This window comes from Lepidothrix coronata, unplaced genomic scaffold, assembly GCF_001604755.1.
Source record: "Lepidothrix coronata isolate B3197 unplaced genomic scaffold, Lepidothrix_coronata-1.0 Scaffold22, whole genome shotgun sequence".
NCBI classification, from domain to species: domain Eukaryota; kingdom Metazoa; phylum Chordata; class Aves; order Passeriformes; family Pipridae; genus Lepidothrix; species Lepidothrix coronata.
In genome coordinates, this window is record NW_016690202.1 from 4,974,931 (window position 1) to 4,992,603 (window position 17,673).

The window sequence follows — 17,673 nt, forward strand, 5'->3', positions numbered from 1 at the left end:
TGGTTGACAGGGTACTGAGGAAATCATGGCTTAGAACATCCCCTGAGAAGCACTGCCATCTTAGGGAATGACAGGAGAGGCAAACCATGCCTGTGGAGAGAGCAGCCAGCTGGACCCTCGTCTGGAGGCACAGTAGAGTGTGCAGCAAGTCACAAGCAGTACCCTTCTCCTCCTTCTCTTTTGCTAATGGTGTGCAATTTTGTTTGTAGGTAAACAGGAGCTAAATTTGGGTATGGAGGCCGGGCAAGGATTGAGGGCCTCACTGCTCCCAGGTGGCATATGTGTTTCTGAAATAACTTGGTTGATCATGCAGTGTTTTCCCTACTGCAGCTTCTCTTGGCTTTGTGGCTTTTGGCCCTTCCTTGAGGCATGTTCAGGAAGTGTCCTCTCAGCTTCAGGGCAATAACTGGAGAGGGGTCATTCTGTTGCTAAGGGCTTTCTATTTCCAGGGAGTTAAAAGGGACTTGGCATTCTGTTACATGTTAAAAATAATAGGAGACTGTAAAGTTAGGTGATGTAAATCATTATCCCATCAACTGGTGCTGATTGAGGATTCAGAGCTTTGTCTTAACTTGCAGTTGGTTTTGTCTGCTGTTTTGCACTCCATGGTGCGCGTCTTGGGATTTGAGTGGTTGTCAGTCCACTTGAGTTTCCACCAAACATCCAGTCATGTTTTGCTTTCAGCTCCCTCCTCTTCCTGTTTACTGCTCTCTGTCCAGCCTTTAGGAGAAGCAGTAGCTCGTCAGAAGATGAAAGGTAATCGTCTTCATGGAGCCTCCCGTTTTCATAAAGCTTGTTTTTTTTTTTCTTTTCCAGAGGGGCGGATGCTCATTCAGGACATCCCTTCCATCCCCAGCAGAGGGCACTTGGAGAGCACGTCTGAGTTGGTTGTGGACTCCACCTACTACAGCAGTTTTTACCAGCCATCCCTGTATCCTTGCTATAACAACCTGTACAACTACTCCCAGTACCAAATGGCAGTGGCCAATGAGCCTTCCTCAAGTGAGACAGGGGGTACGATTGTAGGGCCAGCCATGAAAAACAGCCTTCGAAGCCTCCCAGCAACATACATGCCAAGCCAGTCAGGAAAACAGTGGCAGGTATGATGTTATAGAGATGTTACATGGAAGAGTGAGTGGGACAGTAAAGCTGTTTCTTGGGCATGACTCTGACCTCTGCATTGCTGGTTTCATGTCAGTGCAGAACCAGAACTAGATTCTAGGGTGGGATTAGGACTAATTTTAGGAAAATTAGCCTAAATGGGTAGTTACGACACAGCACAAGAGAAGCAATGACATAGGTGGGCAGTGACAATAGTATAGGTAGATTGCCACAAGCACAAAGGGCACTCATTTTATCTTTGGAGTTATGTCATAGTAGATTATGGACTGTTTTACGGGAAGAGAGTCCAACTGAATTGTCCAACATAACTTTGCTCTTCAGAAACATGTTCTTTTCCATCTTTCACATCCGAGGCGAAGCAGGAGACCATGCTGTTGGTGCAGCGGGTTGATGGCTGTCAGTTCAATGTGGCAAGACATTACTGATTATGTGTTCTGGCAGTGACAGCTCTAGAGCTTGTGATTTTTACTTGGGTAGCTCAAGTTACAGGCAGTGCCTGAGAGGTTCAGAGCTCTGTGTACTTCATTAAACGTCTTAAAGCTAACCAGGCCCTCTCACTCTAGGACTTGATAATTGTAGCCTCCAATTCCATACTGGTCAGAAACTGTAAAAAGAGGCAATTTATCAGTGTTGAGGATTCTTGGCAAAGTAAGTGGAGCCATGTCAATGACTCTGAGACTGTTTGGGTTTGGACTGCAGTGGTGCTTTTCTGACTGAGATTAAATTGGTGAGGCTATACCCTCTGAGTCTGGATATGCCTTGTCCCTTGTTTAAGGACAAGGGCAGACCTCTTCTGTAGAGCATCGAGAGAGGGCAGGCTGCTTCTGCAAAGGCTGTGTTGTGAAACCACTCAACAATGAAAGATGAAATGTCCACCAAAACCTCCTTTTGTAAAGGAACAAATGGGTCATCCCTTTTGCTGTTCAGAGAGTTTCTCTAGCAATTCTGGCACAGGGACCAACTCTGAAAGGGCATTTTAACTTCTGATACCAAGGAGCTGAAACTAACACCAGGGTGATTATGATTACTATAACATTTAGTATTATTCCATGTCCCTTTTTTTTGCTGTATGGGATAAAGAGCTGTCTCTCTCCCTTCTGCTGGGTGAGCCCACATCAGGAGAGCTTTCTTTTCTCAGGGCATTGATAGACTTCACTACAGTCTCCTTCAAATACATGTAGGTATACCTTTTCAGTTCATGGCATCCTCTCTAGTTGATGAATTTGTTCACCAGACCGGGGGGAGAGCAAGCTGTAGGATTTTGTGCATGGTAATGAGGTGAGGTGCTACTGCTTTTTTAAGTTTTTCATTGTGGTTGGTTGGGTTAACCTGGTATATCACAGAGTATTTCAGATAGAAGTTTACTTCTCAAGCTTCTGCAGTACCTAGCTTGCTGATACTTGGAGACACCATCACAACACCAATGAAGGGCAGCAACATTTGCCTTATGAAAATAATGTTCTTGCTGGCTGCTAGTCCCACACTTCACCTAGTGCACAGTGTTAGAGGAAGAGTTACATGAGGGTATGCTAAATCATGTTAAACCTTGAAATGAAGACGTGATGTCCTCATGTTTTTGTCATTTGCGTAAGAAGTCTTGGCTTAGAGAGTCCGTGTCTCACTTGTGAGTTGCTTGTTTCTTGTGGGACCTTTGACACCTCTTAAAGAAATAAAAACAATAGAATGGTTGCCATTAATTTTTCTCTTGGGGCCCTGCAGAATGTCTAACTGATTTCTGCTTACATGTCCCTCAAATTAGTGAGATACTGAAGAGGTAAGTAAGGAAAAAAGAGATAGTTGTTGTCAAAAAGGACTGTTTTCTTTCCACCAGCAGGCTCAAAGCTCTGGATGTCCATTACCTCCTTGTGGGATGTATGCCTTGATTTCATTCACCTCCATGTACATTTAATCTACCTCACCTGAGATTTTAATTTCTCCAGACCAAGCCTTTTGGGATCCCTCAGTGCTGTTTTAGTGAGATGTCTGTGCAGAGACTAAAGGTGGTGATTTCTGCCTGCGGAAGTGATGTCTCCCCAGCTTCTAAACGGCCTAAAACCAGGACCCACCTCTCCTGTGCAGTGGGGCAGAGCACAGTTCAAGGTCATTGTTACATACGTTACAAGCTGTTTCTCAGACACTGGTCTGCAAGTAGGATTGTTATTGCTGGAATAGTTATGAATCTTAGGGTTTGCATACTCTTATGACAACATAACATTGCACAAACAATCATAAAAAGTTTTAGTGAGAGCTAGGCTAAAAAATGTTTGATGGCAGTGGGTGCAGTGATGCTAAGATTGCAAAACACTGTGTGGCTCTGAAGATGGTTTGTTGTAAGGGGAACAAGCACTCAGCTGCTGCACGTGGTTCAACATCGATTTTGCACGTGAGGGTTACAAGCAAGAGAAGATCACAGAAATGGAGAAGGATGAATAAGGAATTATTTTTTCTGTCATGCACAGTAAGGATTTACAGGAGAGTTTCAGTCAAAGCATGATCCTTAAAAAGGAATCAGACCTTGCTTACACTTTCAGGAGGTTTTGTTGGCCAACCTATGCATAGCTGTTACCTACACAGGGATTTTTGCTGGACTGCCTGTACTGAGTGGGCTTATTTTTTACATGCACAGGCTTTCTCAAGCAGTCTCCAGTAAGAGTGAGTCTTCTTACCTGACTGGTATTTTATAACTTTGACTAAAGTTTTTGATTTTTATTTCTTGACCAAAAATCATAGCTGGGCAATGCCTGCTGTAGGGCAGCTTGCTAAGGTGTGAGCTCACAGGAAGGTTTCTTTATTGGTTAGAAGCCACTAATGTGCTCACTGGCAGGTATCCTAGTTTAAGCTGTGTAGACAAGACACTTCGGTTTTCCAAACTCACTTGGTGAAGACTTACTCATCCTGGAATAACTGTAACCACCTAGGGAGAGTAGCATACTTAAAGTAAGATAACTTCTGGGTGCAGATAAAGCCTTGAGCAGCCCAGCTGTCTGCTGTTTCAGAATTTAGGGAGCAAGGGAGAATAGCCAGGGAGGAAACGTGTGAGTGTGTGTGGGATGAGATGAGGATTAATGCATCATTGAGCCTTGGCAAATAAACTGAATCACTGAATCTTTAATGTAGATTAATGTCAGATTTCATTAGTCTTTGTTCTTTGTAGAGGCTGGTATGCTTGACTGGATTCATAGAGGTGCAAATATTTTATATATTTCTGTGTAGGTTTTGTTCATTTATATACACGGATACCAGAAGCTGTATCCATAAGATTTGATAAGAATAATGAAGATTTTTGTTTTGGTCGAGACCTTTTCCATCATTTATATTCTGCTGCTTCTGCCAGCTCTAAGGCAGATAATCAGATATGTCTGGTGTTGCACCTGAGGAAAAGACAAGCTTAGGTTGGTGAGGAAACGTAGCAGATCTGATGGTTACTGTACATCTCCTTTGACTTCAGTTCTGTGTGAGCATCTGGACTCTCCCTTGAAAGTCTCACAGTTGTTCATTACAACAGGAATTTGTGTTGATTAAATGCAATTAACAGTAAAATGAGTTCTCTGACATTAGTACTGCAAGTCAGAGTGTGCTGGGGTACTTGAAAGTTGGCGCTTCTGAAATGGGTTTCACTGTAACTGCTTAGGGACAGCAGTTGGAAATGATGAGGTGAGTGCAGTCTTTTCTACCACAACAAAAGTAAAACTTGGATGGACACGCCCGAATCTAATCAGATTTGATTTCCTAAGATGGCAACGAAACTGCTGGTGTGTGACCCACAGCATAAGGATCATCTGGACTCATTGTAAGTCAGCATCATCCCCAAAACATGTTAAAATGTCTGGTTCTTAAAAATAGGCCATTAAAAATCAGCAAGATGCAGAATGTGGTCCCACACTGTTTCTTTGTTACTCTGGTAACTCCAGGGATCCTGCTTCAGAAGAAGGTTAAGGCTGGTGTGAAAATTTTGGACAAATTTCAGAATTTCATGTAATTTCTTCCCCCCCTCCTTTTTTTTATTTGTAATGCAGCTTGGCAAACCAGTATTCTCCCTTCCAGAACCTCAACTTTTTTGTTCTTTCTTTATACTGGTTTAGTGTTAAAACCTAAAATAAGTATTGGTGAGAGTCAGACTGAGAAATTTTAACTCATGTTCTGATGTGGGAATTACATTTAAAATTTGGAAGTGAAATATTTAGCATTGCTGAGGTAGGAAACTGTTTGGTAAGGATTTCTTAGAAGTACCAAACTTAACAAACTGTCCTTTAGTAAATCCAGAAAAGTGTTGCTGTGATAGGACAGCCAGCAGTTTGAAAAATAGCTGCTTGCTAATAAAAAAGGATGGATCTTTTCAACTTCTATAACCTGCTGTTAGTTTATAGCCTAGTTTTTCTTCAAAAAACTTGTCCTTCTGTACAGAAATGTGCAGTCTAACTCTCCAAAAGTCAGTGTAAAATGTGTGCATGTGTGTGTAAATATATACACATTGTGCAAGTCACCCAAGACAATCCAGATTTTATGTGTAAGCAGTGTATTATATACTGTATTCATAACATACCCTTCACACTACAGATTTATGCTAAAAGTATCCTAATGTTTCTGACAGCTCATGTGTGACATGAATGCAATCCGTATTTCTTGGAGGAGCTAATCTAAGCGGTTTATTTTCCGATACCGCTGATAGAGCTATATCTCTAGGTGTCACTGCAGTTGAGATTCTGATGGTAACATATTGTTTATGGGTCACTGCCTTTGTCTAAAAGAATAGGTTGGAACAGAATAGCAAAGGTTAATTAAGTTTGTCTATCAAGGAGGGACAGATATAGATGTCTTTTGTATTTTCTATGCTAGAATCAAAGTAAATCCAGGCGGGGTATCATAGACTCATTTTTTCCTTGTGCTGGACAATATGCTTAGCTGGTTTTAGGAATGAAACAAAGCCACCTTGGGCAGCATGAGTGAAATAGTAGTTGTGAGGGGTTAGCACATGGGCAGCAGCATTGCAAGGTGGGAGAGTAGCAGCAACCCTGGTTTACAGCTGCACAGACTGAGGCGGGGAAGTGTTAAATAACTTGCCACAGTCATACAGCCCACAGGTGACAGAGTGGAGCTTCCTGATGTCTGGATTTCCATTCCATTGCCTGGTGGATGCCATCTTGCCCATGCCAAAATCTGACCCGTGAATCCTGTTGTTTGCAAGAAACAACACATAAATGAAATTTTATGCACCCTAAAGTTGGCTTTAAGATCAAAGCAGAAGGAAGAGGCTGTGTTAAAACTTCTAACAGAGTTTCTCTGGTCTTTCCATAATTACTGGTTTTTGTTTAGGGCAACTGTTTGTGAGTCATGAGTGAGACAGAAGGATGGAAATCCTGTGTAAAGGGATTTGGCCAGGATCATGTGGCACACCAGTGGCAGAGCTGAAGGATTGCACTTTGATCTCCTCTGTTGCTTTGAAATTTTTGCAGCCCTTGTTACCCATGATAGCATCCACGACCTTCTCTTGCTTGTTGTCCTTCTTGGAAATAGTCAGGATCAACTGCAGAATGTGGAGATGCTGCTAAAATAACACTGACTTGCTCTCAAGGAGATTGTGTCTGGCAGCTTTTGCAAATAAAGGAATTACCCATGTTTTGCCTAAATGAATCATCTGGGAAGGGCAGGACCATTTTGTAGTCTCCCAGGAAAACTGAGTCACCACTTGAGCCTGCTTTGACTCTTTTCTGTCTCTCATCTGGCCTCCTCCTCTCTTCATCTGTTTCTCCGTGAAGATGATGTGTAGAGGTTATGCAGATGCTGCCAGGAACTTGGAAAGAGAAGCCAGGCTGTACATGCTTTTCCACCAGCTGTTGAGAAAGCTTTTTTGCAGGATTGATCTGATGCGAGAGCATTTTACTTAGGTTTCTCTGAGTTTTGCTGTGTATTCTGTCACTGTTGGACATAGCTGTAGGGCTGCACTGACTGTTTTGCTCAGTGATGAACAAGTCTTGTTTCCAACTTTTTCTGTCTGTGGGCAAACTGTAGCTGCCTCTCAGTTCCTCATATTGACTTTACAAGGCACAGGGAAAGAAGGCACTGTATGCCTTTTAATCGGGCCATATTTATTTGTTTATGAATTTTAAGCATCCCACTGTTGCTTGCAGTACATCTTTTAAAACACTACTGAGTGTGTGCTGTATAATACAATTTAGAGGAACCTGCAAATGTTGAACAGGCCAAATGTGCTGCTCCAGTGATGTGTGTCTCCCACTGAAGTCAGTGAGGTACTTGGTGAATCCTGCAGCTGGGGCAGGGCACAAGCAGTGTGTGGCTGGAAGAGGAGCAACTTAGGAGCTCAGCTTGCTCTCTGCAAAGAGCATTGCATGCCCTTCCCTTCCACAGCACTTGCCTACCTAAAATATACCTTGTTCTTACAGCACATAGCCTGTGGTGATACAAATGAGAGTGATTTGTGGGACTGTCCCAACCCATACTTGGCTTCGCTGTGGGGCTGGAAGGGGCAGGGAAGGCAGAAGGAGACACCAGAAGGCCAGGCATTCTCCCCCTGTGATCCCTGCATGACCCCAGCGTTCCCCCTGGACAGGACCCAGGGCAGGATCTCAAACCTGGTACCTGACTGCAGCGCTTGGAAGGCTAAACTGGCCCTCGTTGGAAATAATCTGAGTATTCCGGGGCCTCCTCAGGGCTGTTTTTATCTCCTTTTTTGGCACCCAAAAACATACAGGGCTGCAGAGCTGCAGGAATTAATGCAGAGCTGCAGGAATTAATACAGAGGAAACGTCCCTTCTCATGAGGTAGTGGTCTCCTACTCCTTTGTAATGCAGCGCTAAGGTCAAGAATTTTTACAATTGCTTGTTTTTTTATTGTTACTGTATAATAGGATTGCTAAGCACTATAAAAAGGAAACCTTATGGTTCAGTTTTACTGTGGTGTGTATTCTAAACAGTTTAATAGAACAAAGCCAAAAGCTTTTAGATTTTCTTCAGCGATTAATAAACAGCATATTCTTCGCAGAGCCAAGCCTGTGGCTGTTGGTCGAACTGTGGTTCATAGACTTGGTGTGGGTAATAAGATTATAAAACATGTCTCTTGCTAGCCAGCTACCACACACTAATAATAATAGTAGTAGTAATTCATTGCATCTAGACGCTTTAGGTGAGTTGTTTCTTAAAGAAATGGAGAAAAACTCTAAAAAGAGCTTTGAAAGGAGACGAGTCACTGCACCCACTGTACAGGGAAGGGAAACATGCATGATCGGTTTGGTGTCAGGGAATGATCCTTCCATTTAGTTACAACTGAAATAATTTTGTCTGCTGCAGGCAACCTTTTCTCAGTTGTACGTGTGCAGACATGCCCTTGAACAAGGGAGAGGTGGAGACATAAGGTCTGTGGGTGCTGCGCACAGCCCTGCCCACGAAGGGAAGGAAGGCAGTATGTGCAATACAGCAGGCAGAGAGGAGTTTGCTAGCTTTTTTTCTCCAGTACTTCTAGAGCTTTTGAGCTTTGCAGATGTGCAGGTTCAAAAGCCCTTTGGACTGTGCTTTTGGGCAGTTTGTGTTGCTAATTCATAATTTCAGGGCAAAGGCGGCCTGAGTTTTGTTGAGGGTATCTGTTTCTGAAGTTTCTGAAGCGTGCCTTTTGTTGGAAGAGGAGAGGGGATATCAGTGGTTCAAGTTCAGGCTTCCTCAGCATGACATGTTAAATTTTTTAAGAGCAATTTACTGTTTATTATGGATGAAACTTCAGTGCACACTGAACTTTTTCTGCATGCAGAGGTAGAAAAATAAAAATCTTAAGCATTGCTTTTATTTGTAATAGAAGAACTTTTAACTTTCACAAACTAAAAAAGTCCTGATGGTTCCTCAGTACATGTGTAAGTATGTGCAACTGTGCTGCTGTCAGAAGACAGGCAGAGGTGCATTTTGCTTCTTGTGAACAGCCACCATTCTCTCTCTGTCTTTCTCTCTCTTTCCCTCCCTCTCTCTCTCTCTATTTCTCTCTGTCTCTCAGTACTTTAGCTCACTGCAAACCTGCCTCTGCACGGAAAGCTGGCTGTTGCCCTCTACCTCAGAGAGCACTAGCAGCATTTTTGTGACTTGAGCCATTTCCAGCTAGGCATATGAAAATTAATATGGAATTATTAAGGGGATCCCTGGAAAACAAGAGATAACTCCATTCTGGGAGGTGCTGGTGGCTCCTACTGCCAGGACCAGCCCCCGGAGGTCTGCTGGCATGGAGCAGCCATCTGGGACAGCAGGCTCACACCCTGCCTCTGCTGCTCCTCTGTCTGAGCTTTGCAGCCTGGGAAGACCTGAGGAGCAGGGCTCCAGGCACAGCTGGCTAGGACCTGGAGGAGCCATAGTGAGCAGGCAGAGCTCCTCCAGCCGAGGTGAGAGGTGGCTGAAGAGGCTTGACAAGCATGTCTGCTTGCAAAGACATTGTGTAATGGCGTAGCTGGACGTGCATTATTATTGACACTGATACCGTTACACCTGGTACAAAACTGCAATATTTTGTCTCTGCCAAGAAGCTTTCTATCTTATAATTATTCACTGCCCAGCATACTTACGGAGACCTTTACTGTTGAAAATGTTGACCTTATGAAGTCTTTGGCTGCATTTTTTGGAGTACCAAGGCCATGTTGCATTGTAGGGCTTTGCAACAAATAATACTGGTAGTTTTTCTATAAAACACAAAAAAGCATTACTGTTCTCGATCAGTTTGGATGATTTCAGGGCATTGGAGTAAGATAAACTTTGATTTGTGAGCGTTACCAATTTGCTGCGGTCTACAGGAGGGAGAAGGGGTTGTCTGGTGGACATGGCAGACCTGCTGGCTGGTGCCCGTCTGTGGCTCCACTACTGTCTTCCCATGTAGTCTATCCACAGATTGCTTTCTCTGGGTAACTCAGGAAAATATTTTCCCCATCTCTCAGTGTTGTAACAAAAATAATGTGTTTGTCTGCGTGTGTCACTGCTCAGATGCCATGGAGCATGTCCTGCGTGAGACAGTCAGCAGGACTGTCCTCCTTAGCCACCCTTTGGGTCTCTGGCAGAACAGTTACCACCAGGCTGAGATGGGTTAGTCTCTGGAGAGGTGTAGGACCTGGATGGACACTTCACCTCTGACACTGGCCAGGTGCATGCAGTTGAAGGGGTCTGGAACACTTGTTGTCTGTGCTGTAAGCAGGGGACCTGCTTGTGAAGGGTACATGCTTGTGTGCAGCTTCATCTGTGGTAATGTTAAACAGTCATGGGTGTGCTGCTGCTGATAGGTCACATCCCATACCATGCCAGCTCCCCTGTAGCTGATCGGTGTGGGCACACTGTGAACGCACCAAAGCAAAAACCCAAGGCCAGCATGTCAGGATTTCACTTACCATCCACCCACTGTGACCTCCTTCAAAGCCACGTGCTTGTGTGTCAGTGGGGTGCGCCTGTGCTGCTGGGGCTTGGCTTTCACAGGCTGCTGTTGTATTTCTCTCTCTCAACAGGTGAAGGGCATGGAGAGACACCACACTGTCAGCTCCCAGTACCGCATGTGTTCCTACTACCCACCTACTTCCTACTTGGGACAGGGGGTTGGCGCTCCCATGTGCCTTCCCCAAATCCTGACCTCTGAGGACATCCCCTCCTCCTCGGAGTCAAAAGCAAGAGGTAAGTGCACCCACAGGGGCACCTGTGAGACCCCACGTTTGAGGTACAAGCTCATTGTAGGGGTTTTACTTCAAAAATGTACAAGGCTCCAAAAGTCTACTCACTGGATCTATTAGAAGGAGTCTTCAGTTCTTTTAAGGCCCTTAGAGAGCGCGCGGGAGAAGACACTGCACACGTTTCTCAGGAGGTCAAATGACACACTTTTACGGGCAAACTTTAGAAAATAAGGAAATTTGGCAACCCTTTAAAGGGCAACATTCAACAAAAAGAAGCATTCCACAAAGCATTGACTTAGCACATGCTAACCCATATAACTTAGCAAAATCCAACCCATCCAGCTGTAAGTTGCCCAAATAGCAATAAAGGAGATGAAGAAAAGAAGAAGTAAAGAAAGAGAGAGAAAGAAAGGAGAGAATTATAGCTAGCACCCCAGATCCAGTGTAGATCCAACTACCAGGAGTCCAGAAGATGTCAGGGCCATGACCACGCAATGGCCGGATGGTGTTGGTTCTGTCTGCTCTGGCCCACTGTGGCCACCCCCCCCAGCTGGGACATCCAGTGTACCAGCCAGTCTGGGGCCGGGTTAAGGGCTCTAGGCTGTGGTGTGGGGGAGTGCTCCGGTGTGCCAATGACTGACAGCTGCACTGAGGCTGCCCAAGAAGGCCCAGAGGGGCTGGGGTGTAGAACAGGGAGTCACCTCACCTTCATGAAATTCAACCTGTCCCTTCCCTCACAGAGATACACTTGAACTGGTCTGAGCCAATAATAAATACAATAATCCAATGCCTCACAAAGCCTGGAACTGGCTTGCTTTGGGCAGGCACCCAGGAAATGCGAGTTGGTTCTGGGAAGAAAGCTAAGCATCAGAAAGTAGGCATTTAAAAGACAGTGACTGTTTCTGGAAGGCCTGTATTGTGGTGGTTAAGTAAGGCTGTTAGTGTACAGTAGTGCAAGCTTATACTTAGAAGTCTTGTGGTTCAGGAGTCCAGTTAGTTGCATGTTTGCACCTGTGTATGTCTCTTAAGTTGTACATAGACTCACTTGAGGTACTGTCTTTGGTGTTTACCACCTTGCTTTCTCACAGGAGCAAATAATTATCTTTGCCCCAGCCACAGAATTACCTTTCTTCTCTTCTTGGAAATACTGTCTGTGATTTTTTGCAGAGATCTTCCACTGAGCCTTTGCTGTCCTTTTCTATCTGAACCACATGTGAGAACTATTTCTGCATCTCAGCCAGATAACAAAGCCATTTGTAGACTTGCTTCTATTTTTTTTCAAACTTAATCACATGCATTAGTTAATTTAAAACTACTGCTGATAAATCTTTCTTTCCATATTGTGTTTCAGGCTCTCCTAAGGATTGTTATAATCTGCAGGAATTTCCAGGAAAGTGCTGATGAATTTACCCTGTGGTTTTGACAGTGTTTCTCTCGCTTCCTTGTTCCCTTACTCCAGTAGCAGGCAGAGCGTATACATAGCTGTTAACATGTCTCTGCTGGAGTAAACTAGCTTAGTCAGGCTCACTTCAGCCTCCAGTACAGTCAGCTGTGGAGATTCCCATGTCACCTCAGAAACAGAGATGGATTCTGCCCCTGCATCTTGATGGCATCAGGGTACATTGTGTGCTGATGTCCAACAAAAGCCTTATACTCTTGTGGTTGTGATGTGCCAGGCCATCAACTCCACACAGTCCAATAGATCCAACTGTCACTTTCCAGTACCTGGCTGGAGGCAAAGCTCTTTTAGTTCTGGTCATAGTACTTGTTGCTCACTTCTTGTAAATATGACTGGGAAGTCCCTTCAAGAGGATCAGAAGTAACATCAGCCCTTTTATTCTGTTAGAGGACTTGCCCACTGGAAACTGGAGCAGCATTTATCCTTGAAGAACTTCCTGCAGTGGTTGTTCTTCCTCTCAACTCACGTACCCATCTCTAGGACAGAGGTGGGTTTTCCATCCCACTTCCTCATGTCCTCTCCTTGGTCATGCAGATAAAAACACAGGTTACCTTGTGGTGTGTACCCACTCTCTCAAATGGGGGGTGCTTGCTCCCAATGGCAGAAACTCTGGTCCATACTGGTGGGGCATGGGATATTTCCTCTCTAGTTTGTACAAATCTTTCAAATCTGTCCACAGTCTTGGACAGTCTTTCCACAGCCGAGGTGCAGGTTGGTAGGGAGGAGAAAAGATCTCCATATGGCCAGAGCTGGATAGTCACTGGAGCACTGTTTGTTGTTCTTTCATTGATGTCACTGCCAGTGATGTAAATGAGTTGGCATACGATGATGGCATGCTCCGTACAAACTTCCACCACATGGATTGTGGACAGTGGACCTCATCTGGATTTACAGGGGACTGCTCGTTATTTGAATCCATATAGGTTACCTCCAGCACAGCTGATTCTCTCAGGTACTGGATACCTTTCTTCATGGTCTTCCGCCTGCTTGGGTGCACTATTAGACCATTCTTGAGAGAATACCTTCCCTCCTGCTTGACAGGAGTCACCTCCAGAGGCTGAGAGACTCTTGTCCTCCTCCCGATCCCCTTGTCAGTGCCAACATGCAAGGACAGGGATCCCAGTTTCTTGGCTTCGCTACCATCTAGTGTCATATTGTGGGCTGCAATATCCCAGCATTGGGGCAGCCAGGTCACCAGGGCCTCACCTGACTGGCAACTGAAATCTTTTTGCATATCTTGCAGCTCACCCAGGGATAGGGAGCTGGTGATTATCTTTAGCCCTGCCTCTTCCTCCTGTTACAAGGGCCCTGCTTCTTACCTTGGACTTCTTATTCTGTATAGGAGCAACTGCTACTGGCATAAGTTGTTCCTCTGGCTCAACAGCAGTTTGAGTATACACGGTACCTGTTGGCCTGCTTTCCTCTTCCTCCCTCTGTGGGTGCTGTCTAGTGACTACAAATAGTAGCCAGGGCCCAGCAAACTGGAATAAATTACTCCTCTCTGGAGTTGCCCCAGCATTTCCTTGCAAATATTCTGTCACTTTAAGAGTCCTGTTGTTGTTCAGGGGTGAACTTGCAGACCACTGGAACAGAGAATTTCCCCCCAGACTGGCCTATTTTCTCCCACATTCCATGCCACTGGTGACTTATTGACTCTTGGGGCAGATCTCTGAATGACCTTCGTAGAAATCTCTTTCTTGACTCTAAACATGGTGTGGACTGCACTGAGGAGACCTGGCAGACCAAGCAACAAAACCATGCTTTCCTTAAAATCCAAAGGAAATTAAAAATTCTCAAAAGCTGTTATAACAGGACTGAAGGAGGAAAAGGGGTGAAAGGCTGGCGAAAATCATCCTCCCTTCTTCCCCCAACAGGCTGGGTACCATTGTTAATGAGTTGCCAGAAGTAGCACCCAAGGCCAGGGCAGGAGAGCGGCATTGAATACAATCCCAAATAACCCTCATTGCCCTTGGTGTTACCACACCAAAACTGATATCACACAGTACATCAACAGAGCAATCCTGATTCCTCTCCCTGCTCTGAAAAAGATCCCTACAAGAAACACATAGGAGAATATATACAGGGTTATCACACCCACATGAACAGACAGAACAACATTGTGACCAATGGCTCTGTACCTAATACACAAATGCCTAGATGAAATTTGTTTCCATCCCACTCTGGGCAGATCTGTAGTTATCTCAGCCCTTCATGCCCCATGCTGGGTGACAGTTAAGGCTGCTCTGGTATTCTCCACTTCAGTACTCCTGGCAAAACTACAGCTGCTGCTTCCCCTCCTGCACCCCTCCAATTGGAGGCACAAAAGACAAAGATCATGGGTTGAGATAAGAACAGTGAACAATGAGATAAGAAAATAGTAACAGCAACAATACTAATAACAAAAGTTCTCAAAGAGAGAGTGATTTACATGCAAAATGCTCACCAAGCCTGGGACAATGAAAAACAATGGCAGACAGACCCTAAGCGTGCCACACTTTCCCCCTATCACAAAGGAACATCCTTTCTCCTTGGAAGTGAGTGTGTCCCTCTGCGCCATCCCCCAACAATGATGTTAGAGGGTATTGAATAACATGAGGGTCTTGGCCACACCCTCTCCTGCTTACCTGGGCCGGACTGTCTTAGCAATTGGTGGATTTGGCAGTTTAATTTTGTATGGTCTGCAGGAAGTATTTCTTTTCATGTACTTCACACCTGCCAAGTTTTTGGGTTTTTTCACAGTCACACCGTTGGCAACGTCATCCATCTTCGTTTGCTTCTCTGCTGCTTTTCTACATTTAAACTAGTCTTCTGCTCTTTCTATCTGGGGGAAGGATGTATCTTGTGTAGGTTCCGTAATTGTTTTCAGTCATGGTCTTTCTGGGGCTGAAGTCTTGGTGTCTATTTTGTTTGTGTTGTGAAAAATACGGTGGTTGTGTCATGACAGGACCTTAAGGATTCAAATGAGATTTTGGAAGATGAAGTGTGTGTGAAGTCAAACCTGTGACTTGAGTAAGTCAGCACTAAGCCCTTGACTTCAGTAACTCCAGAATTACTTATGCTGAGAAGGTGGCTGTTCTTTCGTAGTGGCTCTTTTCTGAAAGTTTTCCAGCTAACTGTGACATATCAGATAGATGAAGAAACAACACATAGTGTGATGAAACCTTAGGTTTTTCCTCCTTCTCCAGTAGGTTTAAATGGCTTAGAGAAATCAGTGATCCTTGGTTCATTTTCCTTCTCTTTTGTTCAACTTTATTTTATTCCCTCTTCTCTAACCACCATTGAACAGTGACGTCTTCCTTTCTGCCCATTGGTTGGAGTAGCAGCTGGTTTTATGCTCAACTGCAGTTGACACTTTTTCTCTCATCCATCACTACTAACTCACTAAGAAGTCTTACCAGTCGAGTGTTCTTACAAATAGACAAAAGACCTTACACCCTTTGTTCCCAAATGCACTTCAGTAATTTTTCATCACTCTAGAAAAAAGTTGTACGCAATGTGCCACTGATTTTTAAACTGCATAAATACTGTATTTTCAATAATCCCTGACTGCTTCTCCAGACACTATTCCACACACAGATATTGTTCCCTAAGTTACACCATCAATCAGAAACCGACAAGCAGTGAGATGTAATTTACTGAGATCAAACAGCATTTTCCAGACTCTGAAGAAGTGTTTTTCCATAGCAGGGAGCTGGTGGGTGAAAAAGGCACCAGTGTTTTTGGAAGAAACTTGAACCTGCGAGCATGATCATAACCATTTAACAGGCTTCTTAGAAGCGTCTTCCTTTTCCTTATGCGTGTTCCTGAAGGAGATGGCTGTTTTTACTTTTTCCATCTACAGACAAAATAATATACTCAGGCTGTTAGTCTTTGATTTACGCTCCTGTGACATTTTTCTTCTGGTGCTTTTCACAGTCCTCAGAGAGTTAGAGGGATTTTGCCTGTGTATTAATAGTTATCTGTATGAGTGCTGAATCAGCCAGCAGGCTGTGTGAGCAGTGGATCCTATGTATTAAAGAGAGTGGATCATTCTCCCAAAGTACTGATTGCCTGTGCTGCAAGTGCTGTCTCATACAAACGATACATTCTTAAGTGTCTCTGTTGATTGTTGGGCTGAGCTTTCTGTCTCATGCCTCTTTTGTTATGAATCCTAGTGATGTGTTTCTGCAGGGTTAGAGGAAAACTCTGTTGCATGTTTTAAATAAATAAATAGTATTTTACTCATTCCTTTTGTATGTTTGAAGTGGTATCCATGCTCAGAGACTTACTTTCTTTCTAAAAATACATGTTGATGGATTTTAGATCCAGTAGGGAATATTTTAGCATCATCTAGTCTAACTTGCTATATAATGTACACTGTAAAACTTCACCTAAACTCCTGCTGCAAGCCTATAACTACTTTTTTTAAGATCTCCATGAAGACTTAGGTATCATTAACCCAGAAATTTTGCAGGAGGATAACGCTGCTCTCAGAGGAGCTGCAGGTCAAAATAAAAAACTGATTTTGCAACCACATTTTTGAAACATGGGAATGGTCTTAGAACACACACAACCTATTACCCACACTTCAGCTGCGATTGAATGCAACAAAGCAAACTGGCTTTGCCAGTTCATATCTTAGTATTTCAGTCAGAGCATTTCATTAATTTTTTACTGCTAAGTTAACTGCCTGCTTAGACCAGTTATAATGAAATGGAGGAGAGATGAATTACCAGATCACTCATTTACACTGTCTTTGTTTTTATCAATGATACAAAGATCTCAGGAAACTTCTGACTCTTGTACCAGGGGTCATAGCATGTTACAGTGTCTTGCATGTAGTAATGGGCTGACATTTTCTGAATGGCAAAACACCATCAGTCAACCTTGCAGTTTGAAGTGTTTCTAAGTAAAATGGTTTTGCTTCCAACTAAGCACAGCTGCTGTTCTGTCAGCAGAAACTGGAAAAAATGGGGAGAAAAAGTTGATAAACCAGTGACAAATGGCAAACGGATGTTTCAGAGGACATCCTTAGGTCACCTAGTTATAAGTTTTAAATAGTAATTTCTAGGTTGGAGGGGAATTTTGTACTCAGTAGTGCAAAATATTTCCCTCTCCTTTTTTCTGCAAGAGCAATGGGAGGAAAATATGTATGAGAAGTTGTTGTCAAACCTTGTGCATGCAAAGTATACTATAAAACATGTTTCTTTTGGAAGATAAATTGAGAAGTGGGGAAATTAAAAGTGGTTCACAGCAGGGTATTTCATCTCCAAAAGCTAAGTGCCTTATTCCCATTGATTTCTCTGGGACAGTTGCTTGGTTTCTTTTGTTCATTCGTTTGTTCATTCACTCATGGAACTTTTTAGGATTGGCTCACTGCCCAGAATTGGATAGCACCTTCCACTGATTTTCAGTCATCCTCTCCAGCACTTATATGTGTGAAATAACCTGTGCAAGGCCTTGCTTTGAGAGAGCA

General features: G+C 43.8%; 1 protein-coding gene across 1 annotated transcript in view; it reads left to right on the forward strand.

Moving 5' to 3' along the window:
* The window catches only part of DMRT1 (doublesex and mab-3 related transcription factor 1), a 67,875-nt gene that overhangs the window by 24,658 nt on the left and 25,544 nt on the right, over positions 1-17,673 (forward strand). The window contains exons 3-4 of the mRNA XM_017808364.1: positions 817-1,100; positions 10,601-10,763. Coding sequence (XP_017663853.1) covers positions 817-1,100; positions 10,601-10,763 — 447 coding nt within the window. The remainder of the gene's footprint in view (positions 1-816; positions 1,101-10,600; positions 10,764-17,673) is intronic.